Raw genomic sequence first — 22,886 nt, 5'->3', positions numbered from 1 at the left:
GTGACCAAAAAACCCCCGTAATACATAAATAAACTACCCTCTGCCACGTCCTGACCAAACTACAATAACAAAATATCCTCTATACTGGTCAGGACGTGACAAAGACAGACTTTATTTGGAATCAATTAGCGCTTCAACAAAAAGGAGGTCCGGTCCGCAGATGAAGCACAGGACCAGAGGTAGGTTTCCCCATCAGGATGAGCATTGCATTAAGTCCAACTGCTATTCATTATTTTATCACAAACTGTATTTCCCAGTCCCACAACATTAGCAACATGAGTACAAAATCATTTTAAATCCTCAAATTTATGTAGGCTTATACACTGAAATGCATGCCAACTTTCTCAGTTGTCTCTAGCACCCCACATAGTGCCGAAGCTGTTACGGCTACCCCTGAGAAAAGTCTTCCCTCCACCTCTCACCCCGAGAAGAAGGAACAAAAACCCTCCATCTTTGACAGGATGTTCTCGGCCATCAACAAAGGCCTTCGCAACACCTTCATACGTTAATCTAATAGGAAGCCATTGTTACAGTAAGTGACTTAAATCATTAAATAAATACTATTGCATTAAATTTCCATTGTCATCTTTTGATGTCTTATTTCACAAAAAGACTGTAAAAGTCAGTGTAACTCACTTGGTTAAATGTATTTCAATAGAGAGTATTGAAATACATTTGAGGCTCCCGAGTGGCGCAGAGGTCTAAGGCGCTGCATCTCAGTGCTAGAGGCGTCACTACAGACCCTGGTTCGATCCCGGGCTGTATCACAACTGCCCATGATTGGGAGTCTCATAGCGCGGCACACAATTGGCCCAGCATCGTCCGTGTTAGGGGAGGGTTTGGCCGTGGTAGGCTATCATTGTAAAATAAGAATTTGTTCTTAACTGACTTGCCTAGCTAAATGAAGGTTAAATATAAAATATGTATACTGCTTGTGTGGGGGGGGATATTTCACCAACCACAAGAGCATTAGACTGTTCTGAATGTTAAAGCAGTAGTTCACTAATCAGAAGTTTAAGCTGTTTCTTTATCAGTTTGCATTTGGTTTAGCATTGTCAATATTGAATGAACACTGTAAATGGGTGCCCTGAAAACGTATTATTTCAGTTTATTGGAAAAACAATTGATATGATATGGACCTGTAAGGAACCTGTAACATCATGTATTTGAGAGATCTAGGATAAATACAAATAGAATATACAGGAAACCTTTACTTTTCACGGCAACATATTATGTACTGTAGCCTACATAAAAAATTGCCAACAACTCTGAAATAGAATGCGCAATAACACACAAAAAGGACAAGTTGAGATACCATTCTGAAAACATTTTATGGACTACAGTACTACACTGTCTTCAGAGATGAAGTCTCACTGGAGACACATATTAGATTAGATAAGACACACTATTTTCAACATCATAGGATTTGGGGAAAATAACTTAGAATTCTACAGAGAGCTCAATCTGTGTTTAGCAGTAGTCTTAAAGCAATGAAGCCAAAACCCAGGATAGAGGGGCTGAGTGAATGAGATATGGACTCTGACAGGGAGGGTAATTTTGTACGAGACGCTATAGTAGAAGAACATAGCATAGTGCCTGCCTGTTGATCCAAATACAGTCCTACCCTGATGGACTCGTTCTAGTTTGTGCTTGTATTAGAGTATTAGAGAGGCAGGAGTTTTCAAACTACAGAAAATGGATGAACACATACATGTGTGTGTATGTGTGTGTGTTTGTCTGTTTATGGCAGCTCCAACATGTCGCATTGTTCCAGTGTGGCCTGTGTGCGTGTGGGTACAACTCTCATAGAGTGTATTACAATGTTTAGCACCGTCCTGCTTCCTCTTCCTCCTTGCTCACACAAACACACTAAATCCAGGAACACTCTTCTGTCAGGCAGTACTGCATACACCAGCTCAGCCACTTTGCGATCCACCAGGGGTGATGGGGGGCCAGGGCCATGGTGTACACATCCCTAGGCAACAGGGGCAGGGTTTGTGTGTGTGTGACTGTGCTTGTCTGCATACACTGTGTTGTTGCAATTAAATAGTTCCTACTGACTAAGTGCCCGCCAGCTTACTATTTTCTGTTCTGGTAGAACAGCTACAACAGTATTTAGCTCGTTGAGGATTTATATTTACAAAGCCCTGTTGTTTATCATGGGGCTCAGCATCACTTTCACTAGAGGGCCTCGGAGCTGATGCTTGAGCACCAGCGAGATCCTCACAGCGTTTACATATGATTGACGGTAGCTCCACCCAATCAGAGTTCCTTGTATCGTATTTTAGACCAATAGATTTACTTGACATTGTGTAGGGGGCGGTAGTTATGCATTCCCGGTTAATGAACCGCTACATTCAACAGTGGCGGCGGCTTCCAAACTGTCAGGTATCAAAGAGGGGTGTACTCTTTCATGCCAAAGACATTATCTGACTTCATTCGGTATTTGTATTTTATTTGGAGAAAAACAATGCTATCCAAGGTGTAGCAATTTGGAATCTGTGTTCGAGCACATCACTACGGGTATGTAGCTTACCAAGCATATATTAGCTAACTAGCAAGCTGGCTAACATTAGCTAGCTAGCTAACTTAGCTGTTATTTACCAACACAAACCGAGCAAGCAAACGTGCCTGCTAGTTTAGTTACTTGCTAGATAGCAGTGTAATTAAGCTATCATGCAGTATTATAGTTAGCAGAAAACAGCAGTTAATTTGTAAGCCTGCTCGCTAGCTGGTGTAGTTATCGTTCGTTAGCTAGCTAACCAGATGTTGTTGGCTAGTTAAGCTCTCTCCAGCTAAACGAACGTTATTTATTTTATTTAACCTTTATTTAACGTGGCATATATTAGCTATATTACGTTCCAGCAAAGATTCTTAATCGCATTTTCATTGGCTAGTTACTCAATACTAGGCCTACATTTAGTTTGTCAACATTGATGCCCAGTAGTGGGCATGTGTGAGATGCTGTAAATCGATTGATGGTCTGTCTTGGTCTTGTAGGTCTGTAGACGTTGGGACCAAATCAGAGAGATGGAGGTGGGCTCAGTGGTACAGGAGGACATTACTTTCCGAGGAGTAGGGTTTGCTGTGAAGATAGAACTAGAAGAAGGATTGCTAATAGTCGAGATATCTGATGCAATGACAGCTGACCAGTGGAGGGGAGAGTTTGATCCGGCCTGTAAGTGAAGCGTTGTTAAATTACAATTAATTTATATGGACATTGTAGACATGACTATTTATGGTCTTATCATGTTTTCATTGTGTTCCAGACATCGAAGACCTCACTCGCAAAACAGGCAACTTCAAGCAATTTCCCATCTTCTGCAGCATGTTGGAATCTGCTGTTAGTAATGTGAGTCTGTGAAGCATTAAAGGAAGTTAAAACATGTATGATTTAAAAGTGTTGTGATTATAATGCATTATTTTTCTTCAGACTAGTGAGTCTGTTACCCTTGACCTCTTGACCTATGCTGACCTGGAGCTCCTGCGGAACCGGAAAGCTGGGGTTGTTGGTCGTCCGCGTGCCCAACAGCAATCTCCTAACCTCAGTGCCAAAAGATACCTCATCCTTATCTACACTGTTGAATTTGACAGGTTTGTTTCTCTTTTAGCGATCACTATCTTAAACTTCACTATCAAACTCTACTTGAATCTTACAACTGCAAACTTGCCAAGTTAACCTTTCCTTATCAATGATTTATATAGTGCCTTCAGAATGTATTCATTCCGCATTTTGTTGTGTTACAGCCTGAATTTAAAATGGATTCTACATTTTTTTTTTTATCTCACACGTCTAGGGCTGTTGCGGTGACCATATTCCAAATCCAATTGTATTTGTCACATGCGCCGAATACAACAGGTGTAGAACTTGCAGTGAAATGCTTCATTACAAGGCCTTAACCAACAATGCAGTTTTAAGAAAAATAAGTGTTAAGTAAAAAAAAATATATATATATATATATATTTTTGGTTGAAAAATAACATAATTAAAGAGCAGCAGTAAAATAATAGTAGTGAGGCTATGTACAGGGGGTACTGGTATAGAGTCAGTGTGGGGGCACAGGTTAGTCGGGGTAATATGTACATGTAGGTAGAGGTAATGTGACTATGCATAGATAAACAGAGCATAGCAGCAGTGTAAGGGGGGGGGGAACAATGCAAATAGTCCGTGTAGCCATTTGATTAGCTGTTCAGGAGTCTTATGGCTTGGGGGTAGAAGCTGTTTTGGACCTAGACTTGGCGCTCCGGGTACAGCTTTCCGTGCGGTAACAGAGAGAACAGTCTATGACCATTTTTAGGGTCTCCCTCTGACACTGCCTGGTATAGAGGTTCTGGATGGCAGGAAGCTTTGCCCCAGTGATGTACTGGGCCGTACGCACTACCCTCTGTTGTGCCTTGTGGTCGGAGGCTGAGCTTTTGCCATACCAGGTAGTGATGCAACCAGTCAGGATGGTGCAGCTGTAAAACTTTGAGGATCTGAGGACCCATGCCAAATCTTTTCAGTCTCCTGAGGAGGAATAGGCTTTGTTGTGCCCGCTTCACAATTGTCTTGGTGTGTTTGGACCATGATAGTTTGTTGGTGGTGGATACCAAGGAACTTGAAGCTCTCAACCTGCTTCACTGCAGCCTCGTCGATGAGAAGGGGGGGGTGTGCTCGGTCCTCATTTTCCTGTAGTCCACAATCATTTCTTTTGTCTTGATCACGTTGAGGGAGAGGTTGTTATCCTGGCACCACACTGCCAGGTCTCTGACCTCCTCCCTATAGGCTGTTTCATCGTTGTCTGTGATCGGTCCTACCACTGTGCGTCGTTGGCAAACTTAATGATGTGTTGGAGTCATTCCTGGCCATGCAGTCATGGGTGAACAGGGAGTACAGGAGGGAACTGAGCACGCACCCCTGAGGGGCCTCTGTGTTGAGGATTACCGTGGCACCTGGGAACAGCCCGTCAGGAAGTCTAGGATCCAGTTGCAGAGGGAGGTGTTTAGTCCCAGGGTGCTTAGCTTAGTGATGAGCTTTGAGGGCACTGTGGTGATGAATGCTGAGCTGTGGTCAATGAATAACATTCTCACGTAGGTGTTTATTTTATCCAGGTGTGAAAGGGCAGTGTCATCTGTGGATCTGTTGGGGTGGTATGCAGATTGTAGTGGGTCTAGGGGTAATGGTTTTGATGTGAGCCATGACCAGCCTTTCAAAACACTTCATGGCTACAGATGTGAGTGCTACGGGTTGGTAGTCATTTAGGCAGGTTACCTTAGTGTTCTTGGGCACAGGGACTATGGTGGTCTGCTTGAAACATGTTGGTATTACAGACTCAGACAGGGAGAGGTTGAAAATGTCAGCGAATACACTTGCCAGTTGGTCAGCGCATGCTCGTCCTGGTAATTTGTTTGGCCCTGCGTCCTTGTGAATGTTGACCTGTTTAAAGGTCTTACTCACATCGGCTGCGGAGAGCGTGATCACACAGTCTTCCGGAACAGCTGATGCTCTCATGCTGGCTTCAGTGTTGCTTGCTTCAAAGCGAGCATTTAGCTCGTCTGGTAGGCTTGTGTCACTGGGCAGCTTGCGGCTGTGCTTTCCTTTCTAGTCTAATAGTTTCCAAGCCCTGCCACATCTGACATGCATCAGAGCCGGTGTAGTACAATTCAATCTTAGTCCTGTATTGGCACTTTGCCTGTTTGATGGTTCGTCGGAGGGCATAGCGGATTTCTTATAAGCGTCCGGGTTAGAGTCCCGCTCCTTGAAAGTGGCAGCTCTAGCCTTTTAGCTCAGTGCGGATTGTCGTGGAATATCAAATCAAAGGGAAGAGAGACTGCAGATTCTTTCAAACAACACTTTATAATAAGATTTGCAAAGATGAAGCAATCAACATCACCAAGAATGGTTGAGTTGAAAGCTTAACAAACATAGCCGGGTCTCTGCTTTTATAGAGAAAATACATACAACCTCTTTCTGTATACGTGGCTGTCAGCAGATGGTGTGTAAAAGGTAATTAGTTAGCACATTCGCAACAGTAAAGCGCTATAATGTGCTCCTTTCTGCAAGTTTCCATACATGTGACTTTCTGTAGATAGTAAACCCAGGGGATGTTACATGCTACGGCTGCACCCAAGTGGGCCTTAGCTATACGCCCAGTCTTATGACTAAGCTCCACAAAGACAAGTTTGTAGCAGGTTAGAAAAACACTAGCAAAAACGAGACACTTCTTTAAACAGTACAACACGGGATAGCATGACTAATTATGTAATTTTCCACGATAGGATGTTGCCTGTAATCTATGGCTTCTGGTTGGGGTATGTACGTACAGTCACTGTGGGGATGACGTCATTGATGCACTTATTGATGAAGCCAGTGATTGATGTGGTGTACTCCTCAATGCAATCAGAAGAATCCCAGAACATATTCCAGTCTGTGCTAGTAAAACAGTCCTGTAGCTTAGAATCTGCATCATCTGACCACTTCTGTATTGAGCGAGTCACTGGTGCTTCCTGCTTTAGTTTTTGCTTGTAAGCAGGAATCGGGAGGATAGAATTATGGTTATATTTGCCAAATGGAGGGCGAGGGAGAGCTTTGTACGCGTCTGTGTGTGGAGTAAAAGTGGTCTAGTTTTTTTTTTTTCCTCCTCTGGTTGCACATTTAACATGCTGGTAGAAATTAGTTACAATGGATTTGTTTCCCTGCATTAAAGTCCCTGGCCACTAGGAGCACCGCTTCTGGATGAGCTTTTTCCTGTTTGCTTATGGCCTTATACATCTCATTGAGTGCGATCTTAGTGCCAGCATCGGTTTGTGGTGGTAAATAGACAGCTACAAAAAATAAATAGTGTGGTCTACAGCTTATCATAATAATAAAATAAAAAAAATGTTTTTAATGCAACTAGGCGAGTCATTTAAGAACAAATTTGTATTTACTGTGACGGCCTACACTGGCCAAATCCGGACGATGCTGGGCCAATTGTGATACAGCCTGGATTAGAACCAGGGTGTCTGTAGTGACGCCTCAAGCAGTGATATGCAGTGCCTTAGACCGCTGCGCCACTTGGGAGCCCATTATGTGATACTCTACCTCAGACGAGCAAAACCTCGAGACTTCGTTGATATTAGATTTCGTGCACCAGCTGTTGTTTACAAATATACACAGACCTTGTTTTACCGGAGGCAGCTGTTCTATCTTGCCAATGCAGCAAAAACCACGCCAGCTGTATGTTATCCATGTAGTCGTTCAGCCACGACTCTTTGAAACATAAGATATTACAGTTTCTAATGTCCCGTCGGTAGGATATTTGTGATCGTAGCTCGTCCATTCTGTTATCCAATGATTGTACGTTGGCTAGTAGGACTGATAGAGGCAGATTACTCACTCGCCGTCGGATTCGTACAAGGCATCCCGACCCAGCACTCTATTGTCCCTCTAATCACTCTGACATCAATGGAAATCGAATCGAAAATCTAATCAAACACTTCCTGAGAGCTCATGTTGCGCAATATTTCTATAGGTTATGCAATTGTGCGATAATCCCATCAGGATCCCATCGGTTTTCTGTAGGCTAGGCCTACTATATTTATTCTCAACTTTACTAATATTAAGCACATTGCATATATTTACAACAGGAGTATAGCGTACCTGGCTGGCATGAAAATGAACCACATGAAAAGCGTCCTCCATTTGCTATTTAAGTGCATAGATGACATGTATTTTTTTTTCTCGCTGCCCTTGTTTCAAGACAGCTGCATGATAATGGTCCATTCTAAATAAAAACAAATGTCACACATATTATTTAGTATATGTAAAGGTAATATTAAATCAAGAATAGTCTGATGGGTGACAGTATTAGCCTATCACTTGTGAATTCTATATTATCATGATGAATGATGCCCAGCATCAGAAACAATGCTTTTTTTGCAACTTTTTCAAATCATAGTCGCACACTTAATGTAGCCTAGCCCATAGGCCTATATGTTTTGATAAGGTTTGTATCACGTCTAAAGTGGCCTAATAACTCCTTAAAGGTAAGCACATTAATCTGCTTTATACAAGCGGTGTAAAGCCTAACTGGCATACATAAGCAGCGTGTGAGTTTCAAGTTTGGGGAAGATCATTTTCACATAAAAATGCACCATTATAATAAAAGCATTACATGCATAATTGCATTTGCGGTCACTTTTGATAATGGTGTTTTCTGCTAATGGAACGTTCTCGCTTCTAACCCACTACCATGTGCGCATTGTTGAACCTATAATGTGAAGACACAGCCTAATAGTTTATCAACATTTTAAGCTAAACGTTCTGATCTGTTGCGTCAGCCATATTACATAAATGTTTTTTATTTTGATGCTAGTGGTTGTATTAATTTGGGATCTATCGCATCCCACAATTGGCCCGGACTATGTTTGGAATATTTATATCTTGCACAGAATAGAATATGCCGACTTTTTTACTCTGGGGGATAGTAGATTTGACCTGAAATTTTATTTGTCACGTGCGCCAAACACCTTACCGTGAAATGCTTAGTTACAAGCCCTTAACCAACAATGCAGTTCAAGAAATAGAGTTAAAATATTGACTAAATAAAGTAAAGTTAAATATAAATAAAATAACAAGGCTATATACAGGTGGTACCGAGTCAATGTGCAGGGGTTAGTCAAGGTAATTTGTACATGTAGGTAGGGGTAAAGGGACTATGCATAGGCTAGTGATTTTGCTTTTGCTGTTCGTTAGGCCTACTCATCTTGTTGGCTGACGAAAAGTAAATGTGGACAGTTCTTCCAATATCTTCAATATGCAACTTGGAATTGGATAAAGACGCTTGTAGTTGCGTCCCGGATGTGTCTGTCTTCACTTGTATTCTGTGAGAAAGACCCGATCACGTGATGGAAAGCCATGTGAGTGATGGGTGATTTGGAGCGCGCAGCACTCAGGGAGAAGGGCACAACGGCCAGTGGCCGCAAAAGGCATGGATTTGTTTAAGGTGCATTACAGCCACACGAAGGGGATGCCGCCGTGAAATTCTAGGCATTATCAAGTGCTTGTCAAATTGTGAAGGAGTGGCTGATCTAGTGTTTACAGCCTGCGCAAAAAACAAAGCAGGGCTCATGCCATTTCAAGCGACTTTTTCCAAATCATTATTAGTCACATCATGCAGCCTTACAACGTATTAAACATCTAAACATATAGCCCAACGTTTGTAGAACAGCTAAAGTTACATTAATAACTCTAAATTAAGCATATATGAATACCTATTTCTTTGTTAACCGCTCAACACAGAATAGGCGCATGTGCGCACTCCCTCAAATTGTTTGGAGAAAATATCCTTTTTATTTTATTCAGCTTTGTTCAATTGTATTCTTCATACTATAAAATATGCGAAGCAAATCTTGTCTGCTAAATTAGCTAGTGTAGCCCACAGCTATTTGGCATAGCCAAATCAGGACCTAACATAAGGACAACTCAGAGTATGTTCTTCTGAAATAGACTATATTTTCTTCATATCATGCTTCTTTAGACCTGTCTAAAATAAATAATGGATTTATTGTGAAGGTGTTGGCTATATTATATGGATTTATTAGACTTTTTAAAATGTAGATATTCCAAAGGTTTGCATCAGTGGCTTGTGTAGAAGCCAAGAGATAGTAAATGTGTTTATGTTAATTAACGGTCAATTATCGTGAGACCGACAGTTATTTGCTTGACAATCACTGGCTGATGAAATTTAGTGACCGCCACAGCCCTATACCCATCTACACACACTACTCCATAATGAGAAAGTGAAAACATGTTTTTAGAAAAATGTTAGCAAATTTATTGAAAATGAAATACAAAAATATGTCATTTACATACATACGCCTGAGTCAATACATGTTAGAATCACCATTGGCAGTGATTACAGCTGTGAGTTTTTCTGAGTAAGTCTCTTAAGAGCTTTGCACACCTGGATTGTATGATATTTGCAAGCTCTGTCAAGTTGGTTGTTAACATAGCTTGACAGCCATTTTCGAGTCTTGCCATCGATTTTGAAGCTGATTTTTAAGTCAAAACAATACTAGGCCAGTCGGAAACATTCAATGTCGTCTTGGTAAGCAACTCCAGTGTATATTTGGCCTTGTGTTTCAGGTTATTGTCCTGCTGAAAGGTGAATTTGTCTTCCAGTATCTGTTGGAAAGCAGACTGAATCATGTTTTCCTCTAGGATTTTACCAGGGCCTAGATTCCATTTATTTTTATCCAAAAAGACTCCCTAGTCCTTACTGATGACAAGCATTCCCATAACATGATGCACCCACCACCATGCTTCAAAATAGTTTTTTGGAGTGGTACTCAGTGATGTGTTGGATTTGTTCCAAACATAACACTTTGTATTCAGGACATAAAGTTAATTTCTTTGCCACAATTTTTGCGGTTTTACTTTAGTGCCTTATTGCAAACAGGATGCATGTTTTGGAATATTTTTATTCTGTACAGGCTTCCTTCTTTTCACTCTGTCAATTAGGTTATTATTGTGGAGTAACTACAATGTTGTTGATCCACCCTCAGTTTTCTCCTGTCACAGCCATTCAACTCTGTAACTGTTTTAAAGTCACCAGCGGCCTCATGGGGAAATTCCTGAGAGGTTTCCTTCCTCTCCGGCAAATGCGTTAGGAAGGATTTCTGTATCTTTGTAGTGACTGGGTGTATTGATACACCATCCACAAGAACTGTACATGACACACTGTTCACAGCCCTCTTGTTGGCGGAGAGAACATTTTGCAGGTTTAAAGCTTATATTGCCTGCATTTCTACATATTTTGTCATGGACATTATGCTGTTTTAAAACACATTTTCTTGCAGTTCTATACATTTTGCCATGTCTAATGTGTATTAGTTTGATATTTGACTGCAAAATCTATGGGCTTAAAAAACATAGCTAAAAAACAGCTGACGGGCTAGTGATCTGGACATTTCTGACAAGTTACAAATGGTTCTCTAAGGTATGCAATGACTGCTTCATTTCATTTAATTTTAGTCATTTAGCAGATGCTCTTATCCAGAGCGACTTACAGTAGTGAATGCATACATTTCATACATTATTTTTTCTTTTTTTCCCCCCGTACTGGTCCCCGGTGGGAATCGAACCCACAACCCTGGCGTTGCAAACACCATGCTCTACCAACTGAGCCACACGGGACGGAATTCTGACTGACATGACAAGAGGAAAACAATTTTGAAATTTCACCTTCTGCATTCCAATTTTCAGTGGTTCCCCCCGGTTTGGAACCACTTCAGTAGATGACTGATGGGGCGCGGGGTGTCCCCCACCATTGTAAAAAAATGCAAATATTGTCTACAGCTGTTTTTGCCATGTTTATTCTATTACAGACACCTTAATGCATGCTTTTAAATTATATTATGTGAGCTAAACAATTTTTTCAATAAAATAATGAAATACATGTACTTTAAATGCTGTAGAATTCCATTCATTCCTATGGAGGACTGCTCCTTCTGGGGAGTGCCAATATGACTAAACTGTGGCTTCAAAGCCTCTGATTGGACAATACATAGCATCAGCAATCCAGGGTTTACATACACCATTATTTCCTATAGGATCCACTACCCCCTGCCTCTGCCTTACCATGGCAAGCCTGACCCTGCTGCCCTGCAGAAGGAGATCAGAGCCCTGAAGACTGAGCTAAACGCCCTTGCCAAACATGCAGGTCACAAACCAGCAGAGACAGAGATACGCCGGCTACGGGCAGAGTAAGTTATAATCTATTGTTGTTCTCTAGACTCTTGGCCAAACTCAGGCAAGAGGTTAAGGGCCCTGACTTCTCTGTCGTTGTCAGACTCACCTTGGTGAGAGAAGAAAAGGAGGCCCTGACCAAGGCTCTGGAGCGTCTACAGATAGTGGGGGCTGGCGCCACCCCTGGAGGAGGGGCTCGGGGGCTCAGAGAGGTGGTCAGGAGTTTAGAGGACCAGCTCCTCAGAGAGAGGGCCAAGAGTCAGCGCTCTGCCACCAAGAGGGGCCAGGAGCAGCGCCTCCTACTTGAGCAGGTTGGTCCTTGCTTGCATCCTATTTCAAGTAAGCATGTTGTCTAACTTTTATAACTTTAAATAATTCAGCATGACTGGCTTTGTGTTGATGGAAATAATGTAGCTAGTAACAGATTCCTGCATACCATAACAAGGCCTTGTGTGCATGTCAAGACTTAGAAGTACTAATTTGTGTGCCATTATAAGTAGCATTGTTGGTGCTGATTCCTCTGTTAAGCTGGTAATTCAGACGTTTCCTGTCTCCTAGTTGGAGGAGCTAAGAGCATCGGAGCGAGCTCTCCGGATTCGCGTTAAGAGTTTGACCAATGAGCTGGCGTTGCTTAGGCGAGGGTTAGTCAATCTAAGCATGTATGTCTTTCCTTTTTCTTTTGTCTCTTTCACTCACTTTCCTACTTACCTATTGACTCACACTCACACACTCCTTATGATACTCTCTGCCTGTGGCTAATGTTGTATACTATGTGTGTCTTTAGTAGGTTGACCCCTGCTCTCTCTGGGCGCAGTGCCTCACGGGGTGATGGGGAGATCAGGCGCTCACTGTCCCGGGAGCGCAGTTTGGGACGTGTTGTGGTCAGGGCTCGCTCAGGGTCCAGGGAGAGGACAGAAGAGAGGGGTCGAAGGTCAGAAGGCCGTAGGGCAGACTCCTCAGGGCCCCGCTCGCATGTTTCCAGACCCTCACCTTCTCCCACAGGTATTACATTTTTTCTCTCTTTATTAGACTTTGGAGGTGAAAGGTAATTTAGCTTCATTGCATTGTTTTTGACTTAGTATAAGTTTGGTAATGAAATGGATTCAATCAAAGTAGATGTACCACCAAGTCTGAGTAAAGCTGTCAGAGCTTGACTCTGCTTGGTTTTTTACTAGGAGCTCCCAGTCAATCCTGTCGTTCCTATTTCCAGGTTCGCGAGCACCACGCTTTGACCCCACTGCATATATCCAGGACAGACAGCGCCGACTGAGAGAGGGGGAGCTCAAAAAGTCAGACATCTCCCTCTAATTATTTAACTGTCATAACTATCTGCAGTGCAAGCTTGTGCCAATTATACCAGTGTTTCATGCATGTGAAACACTGTTATAGTGATTTTCATCTGCTGAAATACATTCAAGGATTTCAAATGTCAACCCATTTTAGCTTAATGCTAATACAAAAACCAATATTGAGTGATACTTTGACTAATCACGACTTAACTTGGCCTGTGTTCTCTCTCTCCCTCAGCCAGAGGAAGGTCCGGAGGGACATGCTAGCATCGCCTGTTGTGGAAAGGGGCCGATCTCGGTCCAGGGAGGCATATCCCCAGCTAACCAGGGCAGGCAGTGGGAGCAGAGGGAGGAGTTTATCAATGGAGAGTAGGAGGAGCAGACAGTCCTCTGTGAATTCATTGGTGGAGTTGGATGAGTTGACAAGCGGGTAAGTTATTCTATAACTTGCATCTATATCATATGGTATTAAAGTTCAAACTGGGTTTGTTTGACAAAATGGGAGATGTTCTGTTGCTTTACTGCGGGTCTCAGACAGTTTCTAATTTTGTTATGCGTTTCAGAGGAAGGAAGCAGACCTACAATGGTCCAACCATGGTGAGTGCGGTGTGTTTTTTTTACAGCTGGTGATGGACCTTGACTTGTTGAGTGACAGTGATTTCTTTTTGTAGCCCAGAGGAGGAAATTTGACCAGGAAGCCCCATTGCAGCACTCCCACACGCAGGATACGATCAGACAAAGGTAACCAATCCATGCCCTACTCTCCAATCTAAAGTGTAATCAGAGTCATTTAGCTAAATAAATTAATATATTTTTAATATGAGCCCTGGTAACATTCTGTGTGAGACCCTTGCTGAAACAAATAATTTAACATTGGCTGTGTACTGCTTGTCCTTTACCCAGAGGGCTCCATAGATGGGGCTGACCTGTCTGAGATCGATGCCCGGTTGCAGGCCCTACAGGACTACATGAGGGACCTGGACACGGGACACTAAAGCCATCAATTCTGCACACTCCCAATCCGGACAATAAGTTCTGACTTGTGTTTCCTGTGCTGCAAACTGAGACCAAGGACTACAATCGGAGTCGACACTGTGACTAAACAAGACCACTGCACTACACCTATGATATTTTTGCACACAAGCAGACATTATCAACCGATAGGCTTATGCAAGTGCAAACACGGATGCACGCACAGCTTATTCTGTCGTCCTACGGCAGACAGTGCCTGATCTGTGGATGAAGATACCACTGTGAAGGCTGTTAAGCCACAGTTTGTTGAACTTGAACTGAGTGACTGATTTTTTTTTTATACTATGGTTTTATAACTCATGCATTGTGTATGTTGTGACAGTAATACCCCATTTCCCTTTTTATAAAACAAGTGATTGATAAATGCAAAGCTTATTGTGATTTGATGTATTTGAATCTGTAAATATTGTTACTTTTACTCAACGTATCTACTCTATTAATCATCACTGCAGCAGCTTTGCCTCTTAGTAGTGCAGTGTGTTGTATGAGTGAACTAAGTGCAGTGTCCTCTCTGCAGTACAGTTAGTGTTGCTTGGATGGGCTGAAGGTTCCTCCTTAGGGCTTTACTCAAGGGGCAGCTGCCACTACAGCTGGCTGGGTCTCATTAATTAACACTGAACCTTCCAGGCCTGGACCCTTCCACTCCTGGGTGAGCAGCTGGAAGAGCTGCTTCAATCTACCACTGTAGGAGGATGAGAATATTGGATGAAGTTGACAGGCCTTTTGTGCTGTTTTTTGGAGGGGAGTTTTGGTTTTTAGATTTTACCTCCACTGCTAATAAAATGTCAGATGCTTTCCACTTAACTAAATCACCATCTATCAGAAGTTGTTTCTTGAGGATCATTCATAACTTTACACATTTAAACAGTGAATGTCCTCTTTCAATGGGTTTTAGTTATGAATGCAAAATGCTGTGGTTGTGTAACACGTGCTCAATACTTTATAACAATTTTTAACTAAAATGGCAATTCTCCAGAAAATAAAGGCAGGACTAGTTCGTTATTGTAAACTGAGCAACAGCTCCATGGCAAGACAGCCACTTATCGATGATTAACATGTGGCCAACGCGGTGTAGTTTATGGGCGGGGTTAACTGGGTCAACAGGGAGTGGCTAAAGAATAACTAATGCACTAACTAGCACCCCTGCGTGGTGACGAAGAATTGTTGCCAGCATCTGGTTGAAAACATTTGGTCGCGGTTATAAAAATGTGAATGTGTTTGCTAATTAAAACATCGCAATATCTGCCTTATTGCCTGTGCAGAAGGTAATGTAACAATAGGCCTGCTTAGGTGGTTAAACCGTTTTGGATGGTTCAAAGGGGCATCGAGTTGCTGAGATCAGCCAGGTTATTGTTTCCCTTCGGAGATGAAATGCACCGTGGCTCTCTTTTCGTTTGGATTAGCTAGCAAACCTCGGCAGCAGCGAAATCAGGTGAGGCTGCACTCATTCACCGCTAAATTTCCGATGAGTATGACTAAAACGCAGTGACCACAGCTGATGAGTATGGGGGATATGAACCACAGTTTCCCAAACGCATCGGGGGTTCCTTTATGGTCGGCAAACGGGAAGGCAGACTCTACAAAACATGCCGCTGATTTCCACTCACATTGCGAAAACGCACACGAAAATGTTCCACAACTGGTGGTCAAATGTAATACAAGCCCATGCCGAATTGAATTGGAGTCCGTCAGGGTTAGCGGAATCTCCGTTGGCTCTCATCCCGACGAGGATTCTATTTGCTCGGACAGTGGGTTCGGAGGCTCCCCCGCATCACTTCTAATCAGAAAGTTGTCAAACGCCTCATCGTCTGGGTTGTCACCCGCCTCGTCTTTTGAAGAATACGAGGACGACCGCGGCTTTCCTGATGAGGTTCCCCGGGTGAGTGTGTGCGGGGTAACATTTGGGGAGTGCGCCCCTGTGATGGTAATGGCCCAACCAATATTATGTTAATGATATCATACTCTATCAGCTGCCATAGGATGGGACCGATCAGCATGGGTCTGAAATAATGTAACATTCTGCTCAGGAAGATACAGGTTTCATTAGATTATATGATTAGAACTGGCTTTGGCTCAACAGTTGTGCTAAATTTAGTCTAAACTGCTGGAAATGAGGGCAACGTGTGTGATTTCTCCAGTCCCGGTAAATCTCCATCTGTCATGCCTGTACATCTTCTGCCTTTTCTATTACTGTGAAGGCACTAATACTGGGTGTGTTTGGGAGCTAACCTCTGGGGGGAACAGAAGTCCACAATGGCACAGAAACTCTAAACACTTGTGATCTGTCTCCTAGGTGTCCTCTCTCGCTACCTCTCCTCATCCCTCTGTATCTACAGACAGAGGCTCAAAGCCTGTCACTCTATAGGCTGAGCTGGGGATAGGATATTTGTATCATGCTAGCAGCTACATAACCTTTTCGGGCATTAAAGAGTATTAGACTGATACAGAGATGATTACAGAATTTCACCCCGGCAGCACCAGGGTGTTGCATCGTGTCTACTAGCCAACACTCCACAGTGTTATATAGTGAGTATTGTCTACATGAACTAAGGTTTTCCATCCTCTCATTTCCTGATACTACGCAGGCCTCTCCCTTGGCATCCATCGTTTGAGTTTATCTGCTCTGGCTGCCCCTATCCTACAGTTGACAACATGCAGGAGAGAGGAAATGGGTGATAGAAAAAGGATGGGCATAGATGTGTGGGGATATATTAGAGATTGGACAAAGATGGGACAATTATTCTTTGAAATCTCATTGTATTTTTATAGAAAGAAAGTAGTGTAGTTCTAGTCAACTAAGTTTTGAAGAACAAAAAGGTTTGGTCAAGTCCTCCAGGTGTACACTCTCCTCACCTGGGGGTTTGTAGTTTCAGGTGTAGATGCAGGCCACTACACTAACGGAGAACAGATTGGGCAAGTATTTCCACACAAACGCATATCCTCATCTGTACATACTGGGGGACATGTTTTAGAATATTGTCAAACTACAGAGGCCTAGAGCAGAACAACAAACTCAATACCCACTGTGCAAACTCACTGTGGTACTTTAACGTGTGGGTGTGGTCTCACATTCACTACATCTTTGATTAAAACAAGTCCAGCAGCCTGTAAATGTTTGATGAATGTGTGCAGCTGTTGCACCAGCTATTAAAAATATTGTCTAGTCAGGCCATTACTGTTCCTGCTGGCCGATATGCATTATTAGGTAGGTAATGTTAAGCGTAGCACAGAGACCCTTTACTTGGCGATTCTTCCTCAATTCCCGACTTGGAAGACACTTCTTCTAAACTTTCATGTGTAGTTCGTTTGAATTTAGAAAATGCTCCGTTATTAAAATAATCTGTTGGATTACTTCGGGGCACAAAACATTTAATGTAATAATGGTGCATTTTCTAAATTCAAAGAACCCCCTGAAACTAGACATAGAAGTTTAGAACGTGTTGTCTTCCAAGTTGGGAATTTTGGCAAGTAAAGGTTTGGTTGAAAATTCTCTGTGCTACACTTAACATTACCTACCTAATAATGCATATCGGCCAGCAGGAACGGTGATAATGGTCTGACTAGGCAATATTTTTAATAGCTACTGTTGCGTAAGATTCCAGCCCAACCTCTCCTACATATCTTGGCTCAGTCTGGTGGTCGGTCAATGGCTGTTTCCATAGAGACACTTAGCCATAGGTCAAAAAGTTGTGTGACGGAGTCTGAAGTCTTTCTCATGACGGTGTCTCTCAGTGGAGTTACAAGGGAGCAGGACAGACAGAGGAGGAAATGGAAGCTAGAGGTGTTGCACTGTACGCTAAGGAATGGGGTTGTGAGGTGTAATTGCTTGCTCTCCCCATGCAGGGCGTCACATGGAAGAAACCCGGAAGTACAGGGACCTTTCCTCCCATCACCGTGCCCCTCAAGAAGCCACAGCCCTGGGTGCAAGTGGTCGGACATGCAGGTCGGTTCTTTGTCGGGCTTTCTTTAATTGGTCTTTTGCTGCCTTGATGGATTTGGGAAGTTAGTATTTCTTACTGCTAATAAAAATGGCTGTGTAGTACCAAATGTGTTTTGAAAGTATAACATGCATAGTCTCTCCCCTCTTTCCCCCTTTCATGGCTGGTGTGCCAGGGAGCTTCCATGCAGGGGACTATGGGATGCTGCTGAAGCGCTACACTGAGGGGGAGCAACAGTGCCTGCAGAGGCTGATGGAGGACTCTCTGAGGCCCTTCGTACCAGGCTACCATGGAGTGGTGCAGCGGGCTGAGCAGGACTACAACAGGATGGACGACCTGCTCACTCACTTCAACTCCCCCGCCATCATGGACTGCAAGATTGGTACCCGGTGTGTGACTGTGTGATTTAGAGACACTGGGAGCTGGTTTACCCTGACCCAGATTAAACCAACCTCTGGGCTAAAGTGTTCATTTGAGTCCAGGAATAGGCAAACCGGCTCTGGGTGTGTTGTCTTGTGATGAGTATGTATATAATATTGAGCTGTCTGCTCTGTTAGGACATACCTGGAGGAGGAGCTGACGAAGGCTCGGGAGCGGCCCCAGCCTCGTCAAGACATGTATGAGAAGATGGTGGACGTGGACCCAGAGGCCCCCACTGCAGAGGAGCAAGCCCAACAGGCAGTACTCAAGACCAGATACATGCAGTGGAGAGAGACCCTGAGTTCCACCACCACTCTGGGTTTCCGCATTGAGGGAATCAAGGCATGGACACACCACACACACACACACACACACACACAAACAGACATGCAGGGAGACGAGATAAGTTGGTCAGATGTATTGATCCATTGTGTTTCTATGGCTTAAGTGCTGTATGACCGTAGCCAAGGCTGTTGAACTTTGGAAGAGAAATTACATCTGTCATTTAGCAGACAAAGTGGATTTATTTAAGATGCTCTTTAAAGAAGTAGGGTTTCAGACATTAGAAATATCTGAAATGAACTTTTACATAATTTTTTTAATTTTTTATTATTTAACCTTTATTTAACTAGGCAAGTCAGTTTAGAACATTCTTATTTACAGTGACGGCATACCAAAAGACATCCTGCGGGGCCGGGGGCTGGGATTAAAAATAAAAAATAAATATAGGACAAAACACACATCATGACAAGAGAGACAACGCTACATAAAGAGAGACCTAAGACGACAACATAGCAAGGCAACAACACATGGTAGCAGCACACAACATGGTACAAACATTAGTGGGCAAGGCTTCCTCATACTATAGCCTGAACCATTAGTTGTCTACAATCTTTCTTTCAATGCTTGAACATTTGAGTCAGAGTGAGAGGGAGAACTTCCCTCTGTTTTTTCCCCCTGCACAGTCCTAGAGATAAGGAAGCAGGGATTGACTTTGAGGGTTGCCTGGTGCAAGTGAACTGAGCAAGTAGCCAGCAGCATACCACCCTGCATCCCACTGCAGGCTTGCCTCTGAAGTTAAGCAGGATTGGTCTTGGATGGGAGACCAGATGCTGCTGGAAGTGGTGTTGGAGGGCCGGTAGGAGGCACTCTTTCCTTTGGTCTAAAAACAATGTACCAATGCCCCAGGGCAGTGATTGGTGCTGTCTTTCAGATGGGACATTAAACAGGTCTCCTGACTCTGTGGTTACTAAAGATCCCATGGCGTTAACCCTGGTGTCCTGGCTAAATTCCCAATCTGGTCCTCATACCATCATGGCCACCTAATCGTCCCCAGCTTCCAATTGGCGCATTCACCCCCCCCCCCCCCCCCCCCCCCCCCTGTAACTATTCCCCAGGTCTTTACTTTCTCAGTCAACTTACCTGGTAAAAAAAAAAAGTATAATTAACTGCTCTGAGGTTGCCCCAGTTGATGATAAATACAACTCGAAACAACAAAACTGCAAAGAATTCCACTAGGCCTAGCCTAAAACATATTTTTGGTTCATACCCATTGTTTGTTTAAGTGAAAGACTGACAATTTGACTGCTCTGGGGTTTTCCCATTAGGCAGGTGATTTTTTAAAACCGAAAACAACCATACTGCAAATAATTTCAATAGCCAAGCATAGGACCTATACTGGGGCCCAAGTTTCATTGAAATGAATAGGAGCATCTCACGCTTGGCAAAAGTTGCGTGTCCAATGTCGCTAGCAGGTCAGTCAATTTTATTTATTTTTCAGTTTCCTCCCTGTTGTTTTAGGGCCTGAAACGTTATGGCATTTCTGCGTGTAAACAACTATTTCCAAATGTATCGGCAAGTGGCCATAATCTTCGGGAAACCAAAAAAATACTCCTGACTTTCTCGATAGGTAGGTGCCTTTCAGACCTAAATGTAGTTTGTGGTGGTTCATTTCTGTATTACCAAATGAGGAGAGACAAACTTCACACACCAGTCAGAGTTATACTTAAACTACATATTTAATAATAAGAGCTTTGTAATAGCAATGACTTTCAACGATTCCCTATTTCTAATGAACCGTTGAGTGACAACACAATGGCTACTGAGGTCTTTTATAGCAAAGATCCACCCCCTAGTCGACATGACAAACCACAGGTATTAGGAACAGTTCACAAAGTGAGACTTTATAATGAGAGAGGAGTATCCCGTAGCCAGATAGCATTCGCTATAAATTATCATTCAGTTTGGTCCCTAAAACGAGGTTCTAATCTCGTTCCTGGTATGGTATAGCATAAACGTTAACTCATGTTCTCTGGAATGCTCTTTAGGTTTTATCACCCAAAGACATCGTAAATCTCCTCTGTCAGTGTTATCTCATAGAGTCCCATCCTCAGTAGAACACACACACAATAGTTAACAGAATAATCTATTCTGTCGAATAAAACAACCACTATAATGCAATACAAGCATTATAACAACATCTTGTAATTTCCATGACAAGTTCCCTGAGGATGTTGCCAAAATATATTTTAAATAAAGGTGTCCACACGCGTCCTCCACCAGGTAAGTTTACCACTGTTCCAGGGGTTTTCAACTTCTTAATTGTTGCCCTAATAGGGGTAAGTGGTATTTATTTTCCTATACACATTTTTTGTTGTTGCACCCATTGTTGGGATTTATGAATAGAGACAACCATTTGTCTCTCTTCATTTGTGAGTTCTTTGCATTTCTCCATGGTGATGGATGACAAAGGGATTTTACCCAGTGTTTATACCCCAGTGAAACAGGAAGCAGTGGAATACCAAAATACAGTTCTTTAAAGGGAGATGTTATTTCTAAGAATATTTAGGGTTGCCAATAATTTAACAAATGTCTTTCTCTGAGCAATATTAGTATAATATAATTTCCAAATGTTTTGGAGCATACAATATAGCATAATATTTGTACTTTGTAGTCTTTTTTTTATCAAGGGTGCCAATAATTTGATGTGACTGTCTACAACATTGTTAAATCCCTGTGTAGAAGGCTGATGGTGTGTGCAACACAAACTTCAAAAGGACCAAGAGCAGAGAGGAGGTGATGCAGGCACTGCAGGACTATGTGGGTTGCAACGCTCTAATAGTGGTGAGTGTGTGTCACTCTTAATCTTACCCCCTTCATCCCCCTTCCTCTTTCAGGATTACATTTCTCTTCTCCATTTTCAGAAGGGATATCTAAGACGACTGAAGGAGCTTCGACTGGTGTTGGAGACATCCGACTTCTTCAGGACACATGAGGTAAGCTGTTTTGCACTGCTTTCACAGTATAATGCATGCTTTGCATGTCTTGATGCTGGTCTATGTATGGAGAGGTGCACACTAACATCTGTCTCTCTCTGCAGGTAGTGGGCAGCTCCCTGCTTTTTGTGCATGACAGTACAGGGAAGACTGGAGTATGGATGATTGATTTTGGGAAGACTGTTCCCCTGCCGCCTCCTCTCACCCTGGACCACCGCACCCCCTGGGAAGAGGGCAACCGAGAGGACGGGTACCTGTGGGGGCTGGACAACCTCATCGATGTCCTGACTGACATACTGCCTCACCTGACCTGAACCTCAATCTGACTGACACAGGACCTCATCAAAACCAAAACATCCTCTCCCACTTAAACCATACCCTATCTGAATGGCCACGTCACCTTTCACCTTAGAGGGTTGGACAACCAAGAGACTGTTCACACATTGGACTTGGATTCTGTGTTGGTGTTTTTAACCACATAATTAATGATATTAGGTACTAGTGTTTGTTTTTGTAAGAGTGCTTTATATATTAAAGAAGCAATGAATTGACCTACGTGACTACAATGAGGGCCAGCCTACTTTCTGGTAAAGAATGCAGTGATGTGTACTGAACCTGTCGCCTGTAATAAAGCGTAGGGCGCTATGATAAACTGCTTCTAATGGCTTTAATGTAATGTCAGCTGCATTTATATACAGTGCATTTAGAAAGTCTGCAGACCCCCCCGAATTCTTTACATTTGGTTACATTACAGCATTATTCTAAAAAAATTGTTTTTAAAGGTGTGGGTGTGTGTGTGTGGGTGTGTGTGTGTGTGTATATACATACAGTTGAAGTCTGAAGTTTACATACACCTTAGCCAAATACATTTAAACTCGGTTTGTCACAATTCCTGACATTTAATCCTAGTAAAAATTGCCTGTCTTATGTCAGTTAGGATCACCACTTTATTTTAAGAATGTGGAATGTCAGAATAATAGTAGAGCTTTATTTCAGCTTTTATTTATTTCATCACATTCCCAGTGGGTCAGAGTTCACATGCACTCAGTTAGTATTTGGTAGCATTGCCTTTAAATTGTTTAACTTGGGTCAAATGTTTAGGGTAGCCTGCCACAAGCTTCCCACAATAAGTTGGGTGAATTTTGGCCCATTCCTCCTGACAGAGCTGGTGTAACTGAGTCAGGTTTGTAGGCCTCCTTGCTCACATACGCTTTTTCAGTTC

The 22,886-nt window shown here is 42.8% G+C and overlaps 2 protein-coding genes and 1 non-coding gene across 5 annotated transcripts; 2 read left to right on the top strand and 1 right to left on the bottom strand.

The window, feature by feature from the left end:
* The first annotated feature begins 2,351 nt into the window (after positions 1-2,351).
* Positions 2,352-14,840, top strand: LOC115149046 (coiled-coil domain-containing protein 61). 2 transcript variants are annotated; one of them, XM_029691523.1, is made up of 13 exons: positions 2,352-2,523; positions 3,001-3,178; positions 3,270-3,352; positions 3,434-3,594; positions 11,575-11,727; positions 11,814-12,021; positions 12,269-12,351; positions 12,495-12,712; positions 12,921-12,999; positions 13,238-13,429; positions 13,563-13,596; positions 13,671-13,740; positions 13,903-14,840. In XM_029691523.1, the coding sequence occupies exons 2-13, from the start codon at positions 3,031-3,033 to the stop codon at positions 13,992-13,994; spliced, it is 1,521 nt and encodes a 506-aa protein (XP_029547383.1). In that variant the 5' UTR covers positions 2,352-2,523; positions 3,001-3,030; the 3' UTR covers positions 13,995-14,840. The 2 variants fall into 2 exon arrangements, with proteins under 2 accessions (XP_029547383.1, XP_029547382.1); XM_029691522.1 differs by having other exon boundaries at positions 12,269-12,369.
* On the bottom strand, positions 11,086-11,159 carry trnaa-ugc (transfer RNA alanine (anticodon UGC)). The gene has a single exon. It is a non-coding gene; the product is annotated as a tRNA-Ala (tRNA).
* A 338-nt stretch (positions 14,841-15,178) lies between the features above and the next one.
* Positions 15,179-22,316, top strand: LOC115149047 (inositol-trisphosphate 3-kinase C). Of its 2 annotated transcripts, none has more exons than XM_029691525.1 (7): positions 15,179-15,463; positions 17,875-17,974; positions 18,145-18,358; positions 18,527-18,731; positions 21,411-21,512; positions 21,593-21,664; positions 21,769-22,316. In XM_029691525.1, exons 1-7 carry the CDS (start codon positions 15,398-15,400, stop codon positions 21,976-21,978), a joined length of 969 nt encoding a protein of 322 aa, XP_029547385.1. In that variant the 5' UTR covers positions 15,179-15,397; the 3' UTR covers positions 21,979-22,316. The 2 variants fall into 2 exon arrangements, with proteins under 2 accessions (XP_029547385.1, XP_029547384.1); XM_029691524.1 differs by having other exon boundaries at positions 15,371-15,910.
* Positions 22,317-22,886: the final 570 nt, after the last annotated feature.

Source organism: Salmo trutta, chromosome 15 (assembly GCF_901001165.1).
Source record: "Salmo trutta chromosome 15, fSalTru1.1, whole genome shotgun sequence".
Classification (NCBI taxonomy): Eukaryota; Metazoa; Chordata; class Actinopteri; order Salmoniformes; family Salmonidae; genus Salmo; species Salmo trutta.
The sequence above is the reverse complement of the archived record's forward strand: the minus strand, read 5'-3'. Positions and strand labels throughout refer to the sequence as shown.

Bases quoted from the DNA above. Each gene is read 5' to 3' on its own strand.
- LOC115149046 (XM_029691522.1), top strand. From the start codon at position 3,031: ATGGAGGTGGGCTCAGTGGTACAGGAGGACATTACTTTCCGAGGAGTA. The intron at 11,728-11,813 runs GTAAGTTATAAT...TGTCGTTGTCAG, and splicing joins ATACGCCGGCTACGGGCAGA to ACTCACCTTGGTGAGAGAAG. The intron at 13,430-13,562 runs GTAAGTTATTCT...TATGCGTTTCAG, and splicing joins TTGGATGAGTTGACAAGCGG to AGGAAGGAAGCAGACCTACA.
- LOC115149047 (XM_029691524.1), top strand. From the start codon at position 15,530: ATGAGTATGGGGGATATGAACCACAGTTTCCCAAACGCATCGGGGGTT. The intron at 17,975-18,144 runs GTCGGTTCTTTG...CTGGTGTGCCAG, and splicing joins GCAAGTGGTCGGACATGCAG to GGAGCTTCCATGCAGGGGAC. The intron at 21,513-21,592 runs GTGAGTGTGTGT...CTCCATTTTCAG, and splicing joins GTTGCAACGCTCTAATAGTG to AAGGGATATCTAAGACGACT.